This window comes from Papaver somniferum, chromosome 3 (assembly GCF_003573695.1).
Source record: "Papaver somniferum cultivar HN1 chromosome 3, ASM357369v1, whole genome shotgun sequence".
NCBI lineage: Eukaryota > Viridiplantae > Streptophyta > Magnoliopsida > Ranunculales > Papaveraceae > Papaver > Papaver somniferum.
The window spans coordinates 98,561,365-98,582,149 of NC_039360.1; the positions used below are offsets into that span (position 1 = coordinate 98,561,365).

Consider the following 20,785-nt stretch of genomic DNA (forward strand, 5'->3'; position numbering starts at 1 on the left):
GTCCTTTACAACCTAAGAGTTGTTTCAGCCGAAGTGAAGACTTTTGATGAGAATCTAACTCTAAAAGATAAAGCCTATTTGATTTCCATTTAGATCAAAGATCAAGGTGCGAAAATCTGTTTGAAATATACAAAGCTAGCAAACCTCACAAATCCGAAACACTTACACTCACTTAAATGAGAAGCCTGAATCTTTTTACGAGTTCTCAAGAACAATCTTCAAAAGGTCAACTAAAACCAGTTTTTCAGATATCTATCTTGAGGAATCACAAAGTCTGAGACGAAGAGTACTTTGTGGTTACTATCTATCTTGCCCGAAAGAGATTACGAGAACCTCGATAACAGAATAACAAGATCAGGATACACAAACTATCAAGGTAAAGATAGTTGAACGTGGCTTCACGAATCCCCAAAGCGAAGTATTTTACTCGTAGACCTAATTATGTTTCTCTGAGGAAATCTAGGTTAACAAAGGAAGACTTTAGAATCCACTAGACACAAAGTATCAGGGATTGATTTTCCCAGTTGACAAAGATGCTTTATTTAAAGTTTTTACAAGAACATGGATTGCTTAAAATTCAAGCTAAGATAAATTGAGAATCAAGCGAACTCTATTCTTTAAAAATACAATAGAAAAATATATACTTAAGTTCGGTTACGAAACCGTGTATTGTAGGATTAATTATGATGCATACACATAAGTTTTTGAGTGATCAATAAAGTCTTAGAAGTGTTTAAGAGAGTCCTAGTAATGCTAAACATATTATGAAGATAAATCTTTGAGCATATACTAAAATAACTAGGACAGTTAGTACAACGGTTCGCCAACCGTAGAGCTTGTTCACGAGTCAGGGTGTTGCAGTTCATGAACCGAGTTCGCCAACCCTATAAGATTGCTGAACTCAATTGAAAACGGTTCGCGAACAGGGTTCGCCAACTGCTAGCCTATCATACCAACTTCGAAATTCAGTTAACCACGGTTCGCCAACCGGGTACGTGAACAGTACCCAACTGAACTTAAGGTTTGCGAACTTGTTCGCCAACCTTCATGTATTTCTGAAACTCAGATATCTATGGTTTGCGAACCGGCAAATCCACGTTGGTCTTATCCATCCCATCATTCTCCAGAGCTCTTCTAATGTGTCTCTCCTGATCTGGAAAAGGAAAAGCTTCAAATACCAAAGTACACACCTAATATAGGTAAGAAAGCAATCAAAACACCTGAACACAGGTAGTCGAGCACATAAATGGGTCGAAACTAATTCCAGGAGATGACCAATTTGGCCACTACAAAGGAATGAGCCAAAGCCCAAAAGATCTAGAAAATTACAGAAAAATGAACTCACATAAGATAGATAGAGAAAATGAAGTCCCGAGAAAATACCATCATATTTTGCAAACCGTAAACAAAATATACGTGTGGGAGTTCATACTTTCCACATCGTATAATTGGTTTACGGTGGGGAATCAAAATATCCCCACTATAGAATCGTTTTACGGTTGGGAAATATTGGTTTTTCCAAAAGTATTCTGAAACTAATCTCAAAATCCCTATTTTAATCAAATCTAACTATATATGTAATCAAAATCAGCAAAAAATGGTGGATATTTTTATTCCTACCTGATTAAAGTAATCAGCGGCTCGGAATCGACGATTTATAATCGTTGAAGAACAAAAAAGAAAAGGAAGTTGAAGACCCAGGAAAAGGAAGAAAAAGAGAGAAGAAAAAAAGAGGAAGAGGCCACGTACATTTAGTTTTGGTTTTTAATTAAATTTATGCCAACTATTTAAGGGTAATAAGGTGGTAATCAAATTAATCAGAAGGTATTTTTGTAATGAATTAGGTCCCTCATCCACATTGTGGACATTTAAATCCATGGAGACAAGAAAAAAAGAGGAAGAGGCCACGCACATTTAATTTTTGGTTTTTAATTAAACTAGATTTTATGCCCGTGCTACGCATCGGGCAACTCCGCAAACCATCCACCATCATTTTGGGTTTTTCGCCCCGTCGTACATTTTTTGATTTGGTGTCGCGAGGCTTCGCCCCGTCCCGTCGCTTAAGATTTTTGATTTGGTGTGACTTTATACTTCGTCTCGCCTCGTCGCTTAGGATCTTTGATTTGGTGTGGCTTCATCTCGCCCCGTCCCGATGCATACTTAAGAATTTTGATTTGGGATGGCCCCGCTATAAATTATGGTTTTCTATTGATGCAAGTCTATCAGAATTCCATTGGAGAAGCATGCACTCATCCGTAGCTTAGAGCCCCATCCCGATGCATGTTTGGGATTTCTGATTTGGTATGAGTTTACCTTTCCAGTTCGGTCGACATCCATTTTCATCCAATTTTCAAATTATGTATTCAAACCCATGAGAAAAACTTACACAGAATTATCTACTTTCGGGTCACCGGAAAAATCTATAGGGTCACCGAAAACTTGCCGAAAAAGTCACTGCCGGACACTTGAGATTCTTCTCATCTGACAGAATATGCCGTCACTGTCCGTTATAGTCAGCAGTCGAGATAACGGCAGACGAACGGTCAAAGGGGTCAAGTCAGCTATTGAGTCAGAGGTTTAACACGGGTGACTGGTCTGAGTTGAAGGTATCCGAGTCGCTGAATCGACTCGTCTGACCAGAATGCCTTGGCTGTAATCTGATGAATATTCAGCCACTTCCGGCCTTTGTATTCTTCACTTGCCTGCAATTCCTAAACATTCACCTAATTCAATCAATTCGATTCTGTAACAGGGCTTCAGTACTTTGCTCTCTTTTGCTGACAAACAACCATAAACTCACCATCTTCTTCAAGCTGCTTCATTCAAAACCCACTTGAGATCGAATTCACATCTCCGGCATCATCAATTCCTGCTCTATCTCAGGAACATCACTGCAAACAAAAAGAAAGAAAAGACGCAAATTTCAAACTACTTACACAAACAAACTGGAACCTAATTTCGGGGACCAATGATGAGGTTCCTAAAATGGCGCGACTGTGTAATTTTGAGACTCCCAACATATAAGCACTCATCCATCTCTTATATCAGTTACTTCAGGAGTGTCATGTTTAAAATATATTTTGGTCGTATTAGTGGGGTACCGATGGAGCATCCTTCTCATTACGGAGTTCGGTGTTCATAACATGATCTAAAAACAAATACACGGTAATTGAATATGAGACAGTTATAGGTTATACCTTGGTCCTTTTTAACATAGTCCATGGCCACGACAGGTGGTTTCTCAATTCTGGAATGGTGTATGTGACGACTGAGATCATTGATTGATTTATCCCCACACAGGGTGATGTACACACTACAACAACTGCACCAACAAAGAGAGGCCCATTAAATATCATATAGTACCTGGATAATTATAACCTACATAACTGCAAAGTAAGCTCGTGGATTCCTTGCGCCTAGGGAGCTTTTGTGTTCAAAGCATACAAAAAATGTACACAACACCAACATCATCTGATTATAACAGGATCACAAAAAATTTAGTCTCAAGCTAATATTCCCTTAAAGTGCAAATAAATAAATAAATAAGGTATCCTTGGTAGTCACATAACTGACCAGTTAGATACATTAGCAAGAGGCTTAATCTCGGTGTTCCATTTTAAAACTGTAGTTTCATACTCTCACGAAGATTAAGGTGATTGAGATTATCTAGTTTGGTATGATTTTTTTTCCAATACTAACTAAATCTATAGTTGCATACTCTCACTTAATTCAGTCCAAATACTGGTCGAAAGTAGCAAGCAATTCAGTTAACCCTACTGATACCAAAAAAGCTAAAGAGCTTACACATAAAATCAAAATACTGTAACTTAACGCGCTTACATCTCTGCAATGGTTCGTTGCAACTGTGCAAAGCCTTATTCCATTAGACGGCTCTTGAGCACAGCAAGCTATCTTTGATATAACAAACCTATACAAAAATAAAAATTATGCATATACTTTACTAATATCAAAAAGTGCTAAGAACCTATGGTGTCACATGTGGGCACACAAAGCACAAAACAGCCTCACTAATTTATGGCAATTGATGAAGGGTCCATGATACTTAATCTATCAAGCGAATTCAAATGAAATAGATATTAGTTATGCCTCTAACCTGATAATAGATCTTAGTAGCTTACTTGTGGATTACTAATGAAATTGTTCTGCATTTCGAAAGCATTGAAACTAACACCTCCTAAATACCAGCTTCATTGTTGAGTCCATTCAATTGACAGAACCCATCTTCAATCTGACTGTCCATCAATTCATCTCCCTTGTGATTATCATCTTCCCTTTAATGAATCAGTTTCTGCTGATTAAAATCCTAACATACATCTAATCCAAACCATAATCAAGCAATTTCACTCGCAACCCATTTCTTCTCAGCAGCAGCGGGTTTATTATCTTCAACAGATCCCATCGATTCAACCTCGTACCCATACATTTTACAGCAGTAAATCTCTGCCTCCATCGATCTCTTCCTTCTCTGATCAATTCCATGTCTCCATTCGATCACCGGCACCAGAAGCAGCAACATCAAATCCTTTCTTCTCTGCTCAATACAGTACAGATCGAACCCAAATTCGATTTAAACCTGAATCAAACATCAACCAATTCTTCCTAATCGAACTTCATTGCATAAACCTAACTGTTCTTTCCCTGCAGTGACAACACCAAATCACGGTAGCAGAAACAATACCCATCTTCAATCTCCATTATCATCTCAATTTCCCATGGTTTTCTCTTATTTCTCATCATCTCTCTGCGTTCTATTTCATCTCTCAACATCAATCTCAGATCCCATTCCAATCTCCGTCTGTTGAGCAGTGGTAACACTCAATTCCATCTCCAACTCTGAATTTCTCTATCCATTTCCTATTTTTCGATCTCAATCAGCTCACGGGTTTTGTCGGAGAACAAAAGTATGGTAGGCATTTGTTGCAGAAGAATAAGAAAAGTATGGTGTTCTTTACGGATTTATTGTATACCTAACGGACGTGAGTAACGTCCAGTTAAGTATTTGATGTAAACCAAGTGTAAGTAATTAGTTAGGTGTAAATTTACAAATAAGTATTGTATACTCACGTTTTGGCTAAACGTGTTACAAACGGCCAGTTAAATACAGGGTACAAACATCGTGTAATTCAGGTTTTAATGTCTCATGACTAACGGTGTTACAAACCGCCAGTTAAATACAAGGTGTAAACAGAGTGTAATTCAGGTTTTAATGTCTCAACCAATAGAATCCCGCCACTTGTCCTTTCCAGAATTATTCTGTGTGAAAGCTTTTATCTAATTTAATTTGAGAGGGGTGTCATATTTACCGTGCGACGTGGGAGCTCATATGACTTAGTGTTTTAAAGAGTGGAGATTTATGCTAACTATTTAAGGGTAATAAGGTGGTAATCAAATTAATCAGAAGGTATTTTTGTAATGAATTAGGGCCCTCATCCACATTGTGGACATTTCAATCCATATGAGCCCCGGAAATCAAACGTTGGAGCCCCTTAGTAAAAAACGGATGAGAAAACACACGTCCACGTGCATAATCAAATACAAAGGTCATTAGATTCGATGCACTCATGCAATGTCTTGTCAGTAATCATATGTAATCTCCCACATGGAGATGGGTCATGGCAACACTATATTATTTCATTATCTGTGGGCAAGCCAAGCAAGATTAATCATTTGTCCAAGTCTAAGCCATATAGTTTTGCATTTCTTTGTGGTAAATTAAGACTTTATTGTCCCCATCGGAGTTATACGCACCTCTTTTTCATATTTTGCTTCGACCAACTTCGCTTCACTCTTGTGAAAGGAAAAATAATGCGTTCTTGATCATACAAAATTTCGTTCAATAAATGTGTGCTAATTGGTTATATATTATGCAAAGACATGTGAACATACTTTCCGTTTCTTAGCCTTTGGAACGCCTAACGCGGTTTCTTCCTTTCTTTTTGTTAATCAACAGCCTTCTGTTTCTTTTGTGCTTATAGCAAAGCAACCGTGTCCAAATTCCATCTTCTAAACTCGGTGTCACCTGACTACCTCTGAGGAGTACTTGGAGTGGCATTACGAAATATGCCAACTATATAATCCACGCCATATTTAGCGTGTGGTTGTTCATGGCATTACGAATCATATGCAAGTGAATTATATACAACAAACCCTACAAGGAACGAGATAAAGACCGTAAATGCGTGATGTTTGTGGAAGAAGAAGATAATATTTTTAAGCTGATTAATTGGTGTGGGAACCCCCGGTTGGTGGTGTTATCATCAAGTTGGAAAATACTTCAAAGGAGTGACAATCTTGACTGTGTACCCAATGTTTTTGGATGCAACTCCCCCTCATAAACCCTATCAGCAAATGTCTTTATCAGACCATAAGACACTGACACTTGATGGATTTCCAACGAATACAATTCAACTATTATCAAATAAGTTAAGAGTGACTAATATAATTAATTGATGGGTTCCATCAGCAAAAATTATTTGATATTGAAGAATCATACCTGCGAAATCTTGCATGGGTCATCTCAGGTTGTGATGAGAAACCTAACTTAGATTTAATTTGACTAAAATTGCAAGATCATTTGTTTCACAAAATACTGTAAAAAGAATAAAGATTGTCATTAGTTTGAAAAAAATTAATTAACTCAGTGCCAGGGAGTTCCATCCAATGAATCAAACAGACCACCAAAACTAGACCTATAATTTGTTTTTGACCATACTCCTCAGATCAGTTCTAAGAAGTGTATTACATTATTACTTAAAGCACTGATTAAGCACGTTAAGAAAACAGAAGTGCTGTTTCCTAGTTTAGGATATTAACCAAGAAACAGTTAATTGCACATAAAAACACTCTGGTTAGTTGTTGTTTATTCCACCAAATTCTAATCAGCTAGTGACGCATAAACTACTTGTACTTTTAGACGCAAGGTCACTGCAGAAGAAATGCGATTGCTATCTGCGTCCTTAAGGAAAATGTTGCATGAATTTGTTCTACAATTTAATCATCTTTGGTGTTAGAGAATAAGTCTTCCTGCGTGTGAATCACTTGAGTGCATTATCAGGTGTTATAGGTGTTAGTTAGTTATTGGTGTTAGTGCACTGAGTCACTGACAGGTGTTAGTTTGTTATTGGTTGGTTACTAGTTTCAGCTGTAATGAGTAGGTTCGCATGTAGCTTTAAATATTTGTTTCTCTTCCCAGTGTTTGTCACGAAAAACAAGAATCAAGAAATTCACGAATCAGAAATTCATCTTCTCTGGGTCCAAGAGCATAGCTCAGTGGTATCCCGTCAACTCCAGTAAGGAGGAAGTTAGGGGTTCGATCCCCGCCGCCGTAAAGGTTTGTAATAGATTAGTTGTATAGTGGGTTTAGCGGTGTTGGGTCTGGCAGTGGGGCTAGTCCAACTGGCTGGGTTCGGGTAGGGGTATGGGTCCGGCTTTCGCGTTTTAGGGAAGAAAAAAATAATTCATCTTCTCTGAGAGATTTGTTTAACGACATTCTTCTCTCTGACAGGGTATCAAATACCTATTTCAAACCCTAACTTTCTTCACATCAAACCATTACTTCATCAACAATGGTTGAAACTGAAAAACATATCTCACTTACCTTCAAATCACCATCAAAACTATCATCAACCAATTATACCTTATGGAAATATCAAATTTTACCTTTATTACGAAGTTATAATCTCTTCAGATTTGTCGATGGATCGTTTCAATGTCCGATTAAGTTCTTTCGCAAATCTACTCCCGCCGGTGAAGCAGTTCTTGCAGCTTCATCTTTGCCAGATCCGGATCCAGACAATGATTTTGTCTGCATTCCGCTCTATAATTACTGGATTAATCAAGATCAAACTATTCTATCTTGGTTGTTTAGTACCTGCACTGAAGAAACTCATTCACAAGTAATCGATTGTACCTTCCTCATGAGATCTGGACTAGATTAGAACATAATTTTAATGCTTCTACTGAATCAAGATTGATGTGCAACTTACTTAATCCAGGTTTCACTCAGATGAATGGGTTTCACCCATTTGATCTATTAATGGATATAAGTACTATGTCTCCTTTATTGACTCTTATAGCAGATTTATATGGATTTATCCTTTAGCATATAAGTCAGAAGTTCTTGATACATTTATCAAGTTCAAATCTCATGTTGAAAATCTACTGAGCAGAAAGATAAAGTTTGTACAATCTGACTGGTGAGGAGAGTATAGAAATGTGTCTACATATTTGGATAATTGTGGCATAGGACATAGAGTTTCCTATCCTCATGCTCATGCTCAAAATGGAACTGCTGAGAGAAAACATAGGCACATGGTTGAAACTGGAATTGCTTCATTGTCTCATGCTTCTCTTCTCATTTCTTATTGGAGTTATGCTTTTGAGACTGCCAATTACTTAATTAATAGACTCCCAACACCTACACTACAACAAATTTCACCACTTGAGTGCCTTTTTCATATCAAATCTTATTATCAATTATTGCGTACTTTTGGTTGTGCATGTTTTCCTTGTCTCAGACCCTTCAATACTCATAAATTGGAACCAAGATCAGTTGAATGTATATTCTTGGGTTACAGTAAAATGCATAAAGGATATAGATGCCTCAATCCTTCCACCAACAAAATCATTATTTCTAGGGATGTTAAATTTGCTGAATCAGAGTTTCCCTACAATCAACTACTTCAAGCTATTTCTTCTGACACTACTTCTGCTTCAACTATGGAGAATCTACCATCTAAAGTTACTTCTTCTGCTATTTCTAATGAGGTAGATGTTGTTCTGTCAACTACACCTACTGCTTCGTCTTCAGTGCCTGCATCTTCACCTGCTCCCATTATTAATGATCATTCTATGACCACTAGAGGAAAGAAAAGAATTTTTAAACCAAAAGTGTTTGCCTCAGAAGTCCAAACTGTTTGTGAAGACATTGCAGTTCCTACTTGTTACTCTGAAGCTTGCAAAGATCTAAATTGGAGAGCTGCTATAGATGAGGAGATTAATGCATTACTGCAAACTGGGATTTGGAAATTGGTGTTAGTTGGTTCAGATGTCAATGTCATTGGTTGTAAATGTATTTTTAGAATCAAAAGAAATGTTGATGGTACCATTGAGAGATATAAGGCTAGATTAGTAGCCAAAGGATTTAATCAGGTTGAAGGAATAGATCATCAAGATACATTTAGTCTTGTTATCAAACCAACAACAGTCAGAATGATACTTTCTATTTCTCTCTACAAGGGTTGGAAAAGCAGGCAACTTGATGTTAAAAATGCATTTCTGCATGGTCATTTGTCAGAAGATGTGTTTATGGTTCAGCCTCCAGGGTACACTGATAAGCTTTTTCCAAATCATGTTTGTAAACTACAAAAATCCTTATATGGATTGAAGCAAGCTCTAAGAGCTTGGTTTGCAAGGCTTAGTCAGTTTCTATTACAATGTGGATTTCATCCTTCAAAGACAAATACTTCTTTGTTCTTCACAGTCACATCTTCTGCAGCTATATATGTACTTGTTTATGTTGATGATATCCTTGTCACATGAAGTTCCCCTGATGCAATTGATCAATTACTTGCTGATCTTGGTAGAGAATTTGCAGTCAAAGATTTGGGAGAATTACATTTTTTCCTTGGAATTCAAGCTACAAGAAACAGTGAAGGTATTTTACTTTCTCAAGAGCAGTATATATCCAACCTATTGCTCAAGACCAAAATTTCATTTGTTCATCCTTCATCTACTCCTATTGCTACCAGTCATTCTACTGCCATTGCTGCACCATTTAGTGATTCATCTTTGTATAAAAGTGTAGTTGGAGCTTTACGGTATGCCACAATCACCAGACCATATATAGCATTTGCAGTTAACAGGGCTTGTCAGTTTATGCAGTCTCCCACTGAAGCTCATTGGACTGCAGTTAAGCGCATTCTCAGGTACTTGCAGGGCACACTAAGCTATGGACTGCAGTTTAAACAATCTAGTTCTCTGCAACTTCAAGCATTCTCTGATGCAGACTGGGATGGAGATATTGCTGACAGTCGTTCTACAAGTGGCATGGCTATCTCTATGGGTCCTAATCTAATTTGTATCGTGATCTGGATGATGCTACTTCAGAGATCATTTGGATACAATCTCTCATGCAAGAGCTTCATTTTTCTTCACCAAGACCTCCTGTTCTTTGGTGTGATAATATGGGTGCCACTTGCCTGACTGCAAATCCCATTTTTTCACAATCGTATGAAACACATCGAGATTGCTTTCCACTATGTTAAAATGGTTGCCTCCAAATCCTTAGAGGTTCGTTTTATTTCCACACAAGATCAAATTGCAAATATTTTCACCAAAGCTTTAGCTGTCACTCGGTTCTCTACTCTACGTTCCAAGCTCAGTGTCTCTGCTGATTCTTAGACACTGCACTTGCGGGGGTGTTAGAGAATAAGTCTTCCAGCGTGTGAGTCACTTGAGTGCACTGTCAGGTGTTACAGGTGTTAGTTAGTTATTGGTGTTAGGCACTGACAGGTGTTAGTTTGTTATTGGTTGGTTACTAGTTACAACTGTAATGAGTCGTTTTGTCTGTAGCTTTAAATATTTGTTTCTCTTTCTTGTGTCTGTTATGAAAAACAAGAATTTCATGAATTAGAAATTCATCTTCTCTGACAGATTTGTTTAACGATATTCTTCTCTCTAATATTTAATTAAGATTAAGCATATAAATTAGAAAAATAATGCAAAGCATTTGCATCAAGTTTTCTTTTTCGTACATTAAAAAATTCAGTAAGACAACGCAAAAACTCTTCATCCCTGCACAATCAAACTTTCTTTTTGTATTTACCATTTTCATGAAGTTAGATGGCGGAGTCAAAAACTCACAGAAATCTCCACTAATCCAACATTAACTGGTTTGCATTCTCATCAGCTAGATCTTGGTACTACTATTCGGAGAAATCAAAATACTGCACAGCCCAATGTCTAAAACACAGTATAAGACGGGTGGTGTAACCAAGGTTTGAAAAACACCAGTTAAAACGGTCACATCCATATATCGTGGCCGTGAGGGTCCCCGAACCCCGTGCCTATATAACACCTATAAATAGGAAATAACGACAGTTTTTTAGGATCGTCTTTCTATTTTCACACACGTTATAACCATTTTTTTAAAATTGAATTTTACGTTTTTTCCATCTAAATAACATTTTAACGTAAGCTTTTTAGACAATTTTTCCTGTTTTCACGTCAGTTATAACCGTATTTTAATAAAAAAGAATATAAAAATATTTTATTACAATTCTTTATATTTAAATTAAAGATTAAAAAATTACAAGTAATATTTTAAAAATAAAAGAATAAAATAATAATATATAGAAAACGTTATTAGACCCGTTATAATTGTTTTCACGCACGTTGTAATTATTATATAGGAATTTAAAACCATAATTCTTTTTCATTTTCTATTTAACCGCTACAACGCCCGTTATTTTAGAATAACGTATAAAAAACATATTTTTTATCTAAATAACACGAATTTTGTCTGGAACGTGTTCACACTCGTCAAAACACGTTATAACGGTCACGCTGGTCAGTCGTGACCTGTTTTCAAACCTTGGGCGTAACACCTAGCAAGTTACACTAATCCGTGTAATGTAATGACGGAAAAATCGGTTATGTTGGGATTCGGATCGAATCCCGGATAAACGGGCCCACACTTGACAGCCTTCGAGTTCCTTGTTTTGGACTTTAGTGCGAAAAAGGGCCACAAGGGTTAAACTTAAGTTAACACCAAAATTAACGGACTAATTCAGAAATTAGAAATATCAGTTGACGGTGATTGCAAAAGAAAACATATGTTCTTCTAGTTTGTTTGACTTTGACTAAGGATTAAATTAAAAAACAAAATGTATTTTATTATTTATAAGTCCTTGCGTGGAGCCCATAGATGGCTAATGCTTTGCTGTCTATAAGCTCTATCTTTGCTGGTTTTTATGAGGTTTGTCTGCTCAGCCTAGAAAGAGAAGAGAGAAAGAGTTTGTTTCAGTTTTGTCCAATCGACACATAGACTTCAGAGTCAGTCCATTTGATAGCTTCTCATTCTTTTTCTTTTCTTTTCATATCTCAATTCTCACACCTATATCACTCACAATCAAAAGAAAAAGAAGGAAGAAACAAAAAGCTTATCATCAATCTGATTTGATGGATCTTTCAGATCTAATGCTTTCACAACCACATGGATTGTTATTCTTTTCAACTTAACTCTTTTTATTTAGATCTCCATTGCCTTCTTCCAGCTGTAGAAAGAAACTGATCACAACAGAAAGAAGAAGAAGAAGAAAATAGAAGCTGTTTGAAAAAGGTGTGTTTTCTCTTTTCTTTCTCTCAATTTAATACTGAGGTGGTGTGAGGGTTTTTGAGGAATTTTAAATTCTGGGTTTTGTTAATTGTATGAAAATGGAAATGGGTTTTTCATTTTCAGCTCTATGATGATAGTTCAGGATGACCCCAGTAGTTGAGAGAAAAAAAACATGAAATTTGTGGTGGAGAAGTAGGATTGAATTTGACATTTTGACACCCTGTCTTGCTTCCACCTCACTCTTTCCCCTAAATTTTATTTTCTATACTGGATATTTCTGCCTGTTTTGTATTTGAATTCCCATTCCAAGACCACCAAAGGTTTGAATTTACCAAAACCAGAGTAAGATTTTTCTTCATTCTTCATATATTTGTTATTTGTATATTTGAAATTGCATTATTTGTATCTCTAAGTATAATTTTTCTGTTCATTTGGCTATGCAGAATTATTTGATTATCAAATTGTTGATTTTACACTCCTTAAAGGAAAGGAGTAGAAAAGGGGAGGATCGGATTTTGTTACATTCATCATAAATGTGGAGAAATTGGAGGCTGTTTCAGTGAGATGAGGGATGTTAGCAGGGTTGATGAACTTTTTGAAAGCCTGCTGGCTACCGTCCGACCATTATGGACAGACGGGTTCAGACACGGTGGGTCGGCAGGATGGACTTCTCTGGTACAAAGACAGTGGCCAACACATGAATGGAGATTTCTCAATGGCCGTTGTTCAGGCCAATAATTTGCTTGAGGATCAAAGTCAGCTTGAGTCGGGTCCCCTGAGCTTGCTCGAGTCTGGTCCTTATGGAACTTTTATTGGAGTATACGATGGGCATGGTGGACCTGAGACTGCACGCTTCGTCAACAATCACCTTTTCCAACATCTCAAAAGTATGATTTATATTCCTCATTATGAACTTTGATTGATAGGATGCTTGATGCGATTCTTGTGACATGACTTACTCATTTGAAAGATAACTGAGAGACTATGCACCAATCTCCATCCTTAGTCTATGTCAGATTACCAGAGGCGCAATATTCCCCCAAGTTTGGTTTCACATTAGCTCATTCCCAGCACCGCTTTTGTGACTAGAAAGACCCATGACCTGGTGAACCGAAAGGAATTTGTTCAATATGAAATTCCGAGGGTAGAGTTTGTTTGTCAACCGGTTAAGGGGAGTGGGAGCTCGAGAGCTCTATATCTACCACCTATCTGATAGTTGATTACCACAGGATTGGTAGAGTCAGTCTAGAACACTAAAGTAAAAAGCAAATAGAAACGTAGCTGTTTATTTTGATTTCACTGGTTATTACGTATTATAATGTTCATCTCTGACTAAGTAAATACTTCCAGTTCTAGGATAAAATCTATGATGGTAATACTTCTTTTTTTCTTGTTGTTGCAGGATTCGCCACCGAACAAAAATCCATGTCCGTAGATGTGATTCGAAAAGCATATCAGGCAACAGAAGAGGGTTTTCTCTCCGTGGTTACTAAACAATGGCCAATAAAACCTCAAATTGCAGCTGTTGGTTCTTGCTGCCTTTCCGGTGTTATTTGTGGTGGGACTCTATACATTGCAAACCTGGGTGATTCCCGGGCAGTTTTAGGGAGAGTAGTCAAGGCTACTGGGGAGGTTCTTGCGGTCCAGTTATCAGCTGAGCACAACGCTAGCATAGAGTCTGTGAGACAGGAGCTGCGTGCAGCGCATCCTGATGATCCACACATAGTAGTTTTAAAGCATAATGTGTGGCGTGTAAAGGGCCTCATTCAGGTATGTTTTCTTTCTGCCGCTGTCCTTGCTATATTTATTTTTTTTCCTCAACTGTCTTTATTTCCTCATTTTAGCTTATTTTAGCTAGATAATCAGCAACCCCCATTAGAAGTCGAATGCATCTTGTAGTTCATTGAAATTGGAACTACCTTGGTGTAGTTGGTGACTACAGATGTTGTCCAATTGATCAGGACTAGTTCTGGTTAATTTCCACCTTTTGTAAAGAGTTAGGAATCTGGGATATCAGATTCTAGAAAAGATTTTTGGTAGAAGATTCTGATTTAGAACTTGATGAAAGGTTTGCCACTTAATTCCAATCATCTGATATTCATGGTTCTAATTCTCTAAAAAGTAACTTTGTATTTTCCCGTCTTTCATCATTTTGATGACAACTAGTTTCTTTGTATAATTTTCCCTTTTGCTCTCAGAAAAAAAATTTCTCTGAAAAGTAATCTTATCATGTCATTGCAAAAAATTCTCTGAAAAGTAATTTAGCTTTAAATTATTAAATGGCCGTTATATAATATATGGTTGGCATACTGTACTTAAACCCAGTCTAAAAACTTGTTCCTGCTGAACTTGAAGTTTGTAGACTTGTTCAAAAGGATGTTCTTGGTAATATAGCTACATGTCCTTAAAATAAAGTTTTTCAGTGACAATCTTGTATTTTGGTTGTTACAATGTAATAATGGTAACTATGAATGTTAAGTTCTTTCCTTCTAATGGTAAAGAGTTGATGATGCAGATTTCTAGATCTATTGGTGACGTGTACTTGAAAAGAGCTGAGTTCAACAGGGAGCCTTTGTTTGTTAAGTATCGCCTTCGTGAACCTTTCAAAAGACCTATACTGAGCGCAGATCCTGCAATTTCCATGCACCAGCTGCAACCACACGATCAGTTTCTTATATTTGCATCTGATGGGTTGTGGGAGCATCTTACCAATCAGGAGGCAGTTGATCTAGTTCAGAAACATCCACACAGTGTAAGATATCTTTACAATATTCCCTATGATTCCTCTTTTCTGATAAAAGGTTTCAACTTGCACTAGTTCTTGTCTAGTTTTCACTCACGCTAAACATGGGTGTACGGATTTTGAATACCCAATCGAATCTGTGACCTTGTTCACCCATGCTGAGATTGTTTGAAGAAAAATTGAACTCCTTGATGTCTGGCACATATGTTTCTTGCCTATCAGTCTTGGACACAAAATCACGAGATTTATTTTTACTTTCTACTGTTCATCCAGGGAATTGCTCGAAGGCTAGTGAAAACTGCACTGCAAGAAGCAGCAAAGAAAAGAGAAATGAGATACTCAGATTTGAAGAAGATAGATCGTGGAGTTCGTCGACATTTCCACGATGACATAACAGTCATTGTTGTATTTCTTGATCCAAATCTTGTTAGCAGGGCCAGTACAGTAAGAGGTCCAACAATATCTGTAAGAGGGGGCGGGATCAACATCCCGGCTAATACCCTCGCACCATGTACCACTCCTACAGAACTAGGTACCACCTGAAGAATCCAACTGGATGTCTCTCTACTATGCCAAACGCAGCACCGCACTTTGGGTCCTATACATGAACGAACATCGATCGTAACACTCGCAACACTGCTGCGATCCAAGAGAGAAAAGAAAATCCTGAAGAACTCCTTCGCGTCTTAGTTGTACACTACAAAATTTTAACTTTGTGGGAGAAGAAGAGAAATTTTAGAAGCATAGTTGCTAAGCAGATGACAAGGAAAAAAAAGAAGACAGAAGTTCAAAGGTGAATAGTTGGTACAATGTCTCTGTTTATAGTATAGTTCCATCTTATGCTTAGTAGTTTTTCTTCTTTTTCTTTCTTTTAGAGAATGGGGTAAATTATCTTTAATTTTTTTGTAAATTGTATATTACAACTTACAACATGTTTATTAATGTAAGTTTTTCTTCATCCCCTTTCCTGCTAACTTGTTATTACTTTTTCCAGTCACATTGTTGGTAACATAGTATGACAGGGTCCAAGTTCTATCTCTAATTTTCTGTTCTGTATATAATAGTTGGGGACCAATGTAGTAAGAGAATATTCATGTACAGAACACATTCTTTTGTTTTCCTTTTCTTATTAAGGTTAAGAGATGTTGTTTTTGGTTTGCATGTGTTAGGTTTATTATTATATTATTATATAATTAATAGCAAGAAGACATTCATGTAGACTCCATTTAATCATCCTGCAGCATTAAAAAAGATATAAAGAAAAGGCTTTCCTGATATTCTTGCCGTTGTTGGAGTTGTTTGTGGTGGAAACAAAAATGAAGGTGTTGTCAGCTGATATTGCTCTTGAAAAGTGTATAAGGTGTATTTTTGGATTGTTTTTAAGAAGTGGTTTAAGTCAAAATTTGAAGTAGTTAAGATTTTAGAAGGGCACTGCTCATGATTATGTTAAACAAACAGTTTTAGGGTTCAACAACACATATTTTAATCAATGTTAAAGAAAGTTGAAGACTAGAGAGATTGCAAGGACTGAGGAGACAGTTTCAAGGGAAAAGGACTGCTTTTTTCTTCAATGACAGAGCATATTTTCACTCTACCCAATGAGTTACATAGAGAGGGTAGAGCCGTAGAGGCTCATTCATCCAAACACAACTGCTTTTACTTTTGTTTTTAAATCGTTTATTATTTACAGTATAAAATTCACATATTTTAAGATATCAGCTTGAAGCTTTGAAGTGTTTCTCTTTCTTACTTTCTCACCTCTAATTCTCTATTTGTCTATGGAGATTACATTGAGGAGACAAGACAGCATGAACAACACAAACACTACCAACGTAAACAACAAAAACTGTCATAAAATGACAGCATCACCTTCACCAATCTAAGCTACCCAACTCTACTCTACTCTCATCTACTTAGATTTATATAATCCGATAGACATCTTCTCCCCAAATTCATCTAGGTAGAACCCTGAACCATCACGATCACATATAATGTTCGCCCCACCATCAGGCTCACATATAACATCCGTCCCACCATCAGGCTTACATATAATGTCCGCCCCCATTTTGAAACCATCAGGCGCACTTTATACTTACGCCCCACTCCAAACGGTTATTATACCAACGCCCCAGGCCAGACGGATTTTTAATCTCCGCTCGACCAAATTTGGTTTTGGTCTTGGTCCCAGACCAAATATAGTCTGGAATTTGGGTTTAGTCTGGTTTTTGATCTTTACTCTCTTCCACTACGTCATGTATTTGGACCAAATATTTTGGTTTAGTCGTCCATTATGTACGCTCTAACCTAACACTATAGACTATACTCGCCTACTTATTAACGAAAATGATATCTATAAATAAGGAAGGATCCATCCATACTCTTAGATGGACAAGGTCAGACAAGATTTGCGCCATAAGATCAGATAAAATTTGCGCCATTTTTTTTGCAAAACCCAATCGATAATGAATTTAAATATTTTGATGATATGTTCTTCTTATAAGACTCTACATTCCTATAAAAAAATGAACGCAGTTCGAGATAGCAAACCTCACCATCTACCAATCTTAATTTCAACCGTTAAATTTGAACGACTGATATTCAAAGGGGTAGATTGTCGTTTTATACATCTCGAATTGTATTCATTTTTTGTAGGAATGTAGAGTCTTATAAGAGGAACATATCATCAAAATATTACACTTAAATTCATTGTCGTTTGGGTTTTGTGAAGAAATTGCGCAAATCTTGTCTGACCCTTGTCCATCTAAGAGGACACCAGATTTCTAGCGATTTTTCTTTGAAGATTTCAAGCTAATATTTCGATGGTATATTCTTCTTATTGAATTCTAGATTCCTACAAGAAATAAGCACAATCCTAGATGCCGAACCTCATTATCTACCAATTTTAATTTCGACTGTTAACTACCAACAATTGATTTTCAAAGTGGTGGATGGTGGTATTATATTTCTTAGATTGTGCTTATTTCTTGAAGATTATTGAGTTTCATAAGAAAAATGTATCACCAAAATATTGGCTTCAAATTCATCTTTTGGACTCTAAAAAAAGTTATGTCGAATCTTATAAGGTAGTATCTATGTAAGATTGTCAGTGGATCCTCCCTATATATATACGGAGGGGTATAGTTTCCGATTATATCCCTATAGAGATGATACCCACTTTATCTTTCCCTAATTGTAATGCCAGAGTCGCTCCTTGACTGTCCTCGATTTTCTTTTCGGGATATTTCATAGGTAATATCTCAGAGAGCAGAGAATCGTTGGCTTATTAAACCCGGCCAATTTGAGGATGCCTCAAAACAATTTAGGGCCACATAGTAAAACAAAATATGCTCATTGTGTAGTAGCGTCCAAAACCCTTATCCACTTATTTTAAAATGGCTAATATGATTTTGAATACACGAAGTATAGATTTATCGGGATTGGGATCCCGCAAATCTCACCGCGTGACACAGTTAGGGTGAGTCCCACAATGATTAAAAAAAAGCACCCCTATAATCTCTTGGTGGGTCCCAGGGATTTTGTGTTTCCGGGTGTATTTCTAGGTCAAACACACTCGGTGTGTGTAGCAAAGCTCTTTTGAATAATAAGTCATATAGTTATGATCATAGGTTATATAGTTAGTGTGGTGCAAAATCATTATTGGTGGGTTTGTTCGTATAATTCACTATTTCGATGATTTATAATCTTATGGGGTTACAAATTTCGAGATTCATGTAAATTCTTCATGTGTTTGGTAACTTATTTAAAATTCCTATGATTCCTATAATTATCTTGTTTTAAAGTCCATATATTGTTTGGTATTGCACTCATAATCTTAAAATTGTATACATATGAGATTTAAAGTTGAAAAAAGTGGGTCCATAAATCCTTTGATAAGTTTCCCAGCAAATCTTAGGGGGAGGGGGACTCCATATGGAGGATTTGCTGGAACACTGATTCTCGTAGGAAACATGATTCCAGGGATTTGGGCAACCAAACATACTGAAGGAAACGTAATTCCACCAAATCCCATGGACCCATAAATCCCACTTTTAAAATTCTACGTCCAAACCCACCATATAGTTTTAATTTTTATAACGAGAGACTGTGTTGGAGAAGAAAAAGTTGGGGAAATATTAAAACAAATATAGGTATTACTGATTTTGGTAACAAAAATGGTAAGTACAAAGAAGTAAGCATATCTTCATCTAGCAAAGGAGATCGTGCTACCATTCCGATGATTAGAGATTATGATTTGGGGTATATGTTTTGATGACCGAAAATTTTGTATTGAAACCCTAGATGATGTTTTTTTGGAAGAAAATGAAAAATCACACCTAAATGAAGATAATAATGCACCAAAGCAACAAGTATTGTGTTAATAAACTCAAAATATCCCTTTTAGATCGCATAATTCGCAATAAAACTCCATTTTTGCATGCATTTAATGCCATTGCAGTCCCAGGATCAGTAATCAACATAGTATTCTACTGATTAGAACTAACGTTCTAAAATCACTCTATAATATGTAGTTTAGTCAAGTTTGTTGACTACCAATTACGAAAAGCAGCCCCGAATTGAATTTTATTTTCCAATTTCAAAATTTTGAATTCGTATAATTGGTAGTATAGTCAACTTTGATATATGTTGATTACTATAGTCGCCCAAAATTTGTAAAGTTCCTAACTTCAATTTTTTTTTTAAATTTTGATGTCGTACAATCGACAGGTTAGTCAGGTTTGATACCTACCTATTATGAAAGTAGCACCAGATGTAAAAAAATCCACTTGAATATTTCAAAATTTTCAATTCGTATAATCGGTAAAAAAGAAGTAACCGTACCTACCAATTATTTCGAGTTCAGATTTGATCATTTAATTCAAGATCTAAAGACAGGACTTTTGGTCATCCATTGTTAACAGACTTCGTTCCATGCGTGATCGATCATTAGTGGAATCAAGTTGTTTGTGCAGGTATTATGAAGACTATAAGATTTTCTTAATTGTATTCTGGTCTTTGTGATAACTTCGTGCACACTTGGTTGGCCGAAATCCGACAATCTCGTTTATCTTGATAGACCTTCTATAGATTTTTGTATAGATCGACAATCTATCACCTAGTGTTTCTCTTCAGAAACCGAATTTGATAGACTATGAACTAAGATTTGATTATTTCGATAATCTTGATCTTAATTGATCTAAGCCGATACAGAAAAGAGTTTATATTATTTAAATTGAAGAACCTTTGTAATTCAACAAATATCTCTAATTTAATTCTTGAGATTGATTAGAGGGGTTATTGAAACAGATCAATCCTCTACTGTTTTGGAATACGATCCAAAGGTGTTGAGTGCTAGAAGACTTCGTAGCATGTGAATCGACTTAAAATAATGTATTTTATCTTAGGATTCGCGTGCGTAGACCAGATTGGTAGTAGGCTCAGGGATACTGAAGGAACTGAGTAACTTAGAGTTAGTTTACTTGGTCTCAACTATACGAAGCTGGTTATAGTCTTTGTATATTGGCTTAATACTGAGAGTATTCAAAATAGAACAAGTTTCTGGGGTTTTTCTCATTTGTGGTTTCCTTGTTAACAAAACCTTGTGTCGTGTGATTTACTTTACTTCCGCGTTATATTGAATTGTCTTTGTAATTGAAGTTCATATACTAGTACAGTAATCAAACACT

The 20,785-nt window shown here is 36.5% G+C and overlaps 1 protein-coding gene and 1 long non-coding RNA gene across 6 annotated transcripts; one reads left to right on the top strand and one right to left on the bottom strand.

Moving 5' to 3' along the window:
• Nucleotides 1–2,336: 2,336 nt before the first annotated feature.
• On the bottom strand, nt 2,337–5,106 carry LOC113356935. 4 transcript variants are annotated; one of them, XR_003363305.1, is made up of 4 exons: nt 4,140–5,106; nt 3,841–3,928; nt 3,198–3,322; nt 2,337–2,891 (listed from the first exon to the last, which is right to left on the bottom strand). It is a non-coding gene; the product is annotated as an uncharacterized LOC113356935 (long non-coding RNA). The 4 variants fall into 4 exon arrangements; XR_003363304.1 differs by having other exon boundaries at nt 4,115–5,106; XR_003363307.1 differs by lacking the exon at nt 3,841–3,928.
• Nucleotides 5,107–12,009: 6,903 nt separating this feature from the next.
• Nucleotides 12,010–16,075, top strand: LOC113356936 (probable protein phosphatase 2C 60). 2 transcript variants are annotated; one of them, XM_026600172.1, is made up of 5 exons: nt 12,010–12,361; nt 12,802–13,245; nt 13,761–14,128; nt 14,874–15,110; nt 15,375–16,075. In XM_026600172.1, exons 2-5 carry the CDS (start codon nt 12,930–12,932, stop codon nt 15,642–15,644), a joined length of 1,191 nt encoding a protein of 396 aa, XP_026455957.1. In that variant the 5' UTR covers nt 12,010–12,361; nt 12,802–12,929; the 3' UTR covers nt 15,645–16,075. The 2 variants fall into 2 exon arrangements, with proteins under 2 accessions (XP_026455957.1, XP_026455958.1); XM_026600173.1 differs by lacking the exon at nt 12,010–12,361 and adding an exon at nt 12,512–12,700.
• Nucleotides 16,076–20,785: the final 4,710 nt, after the last annotated feature.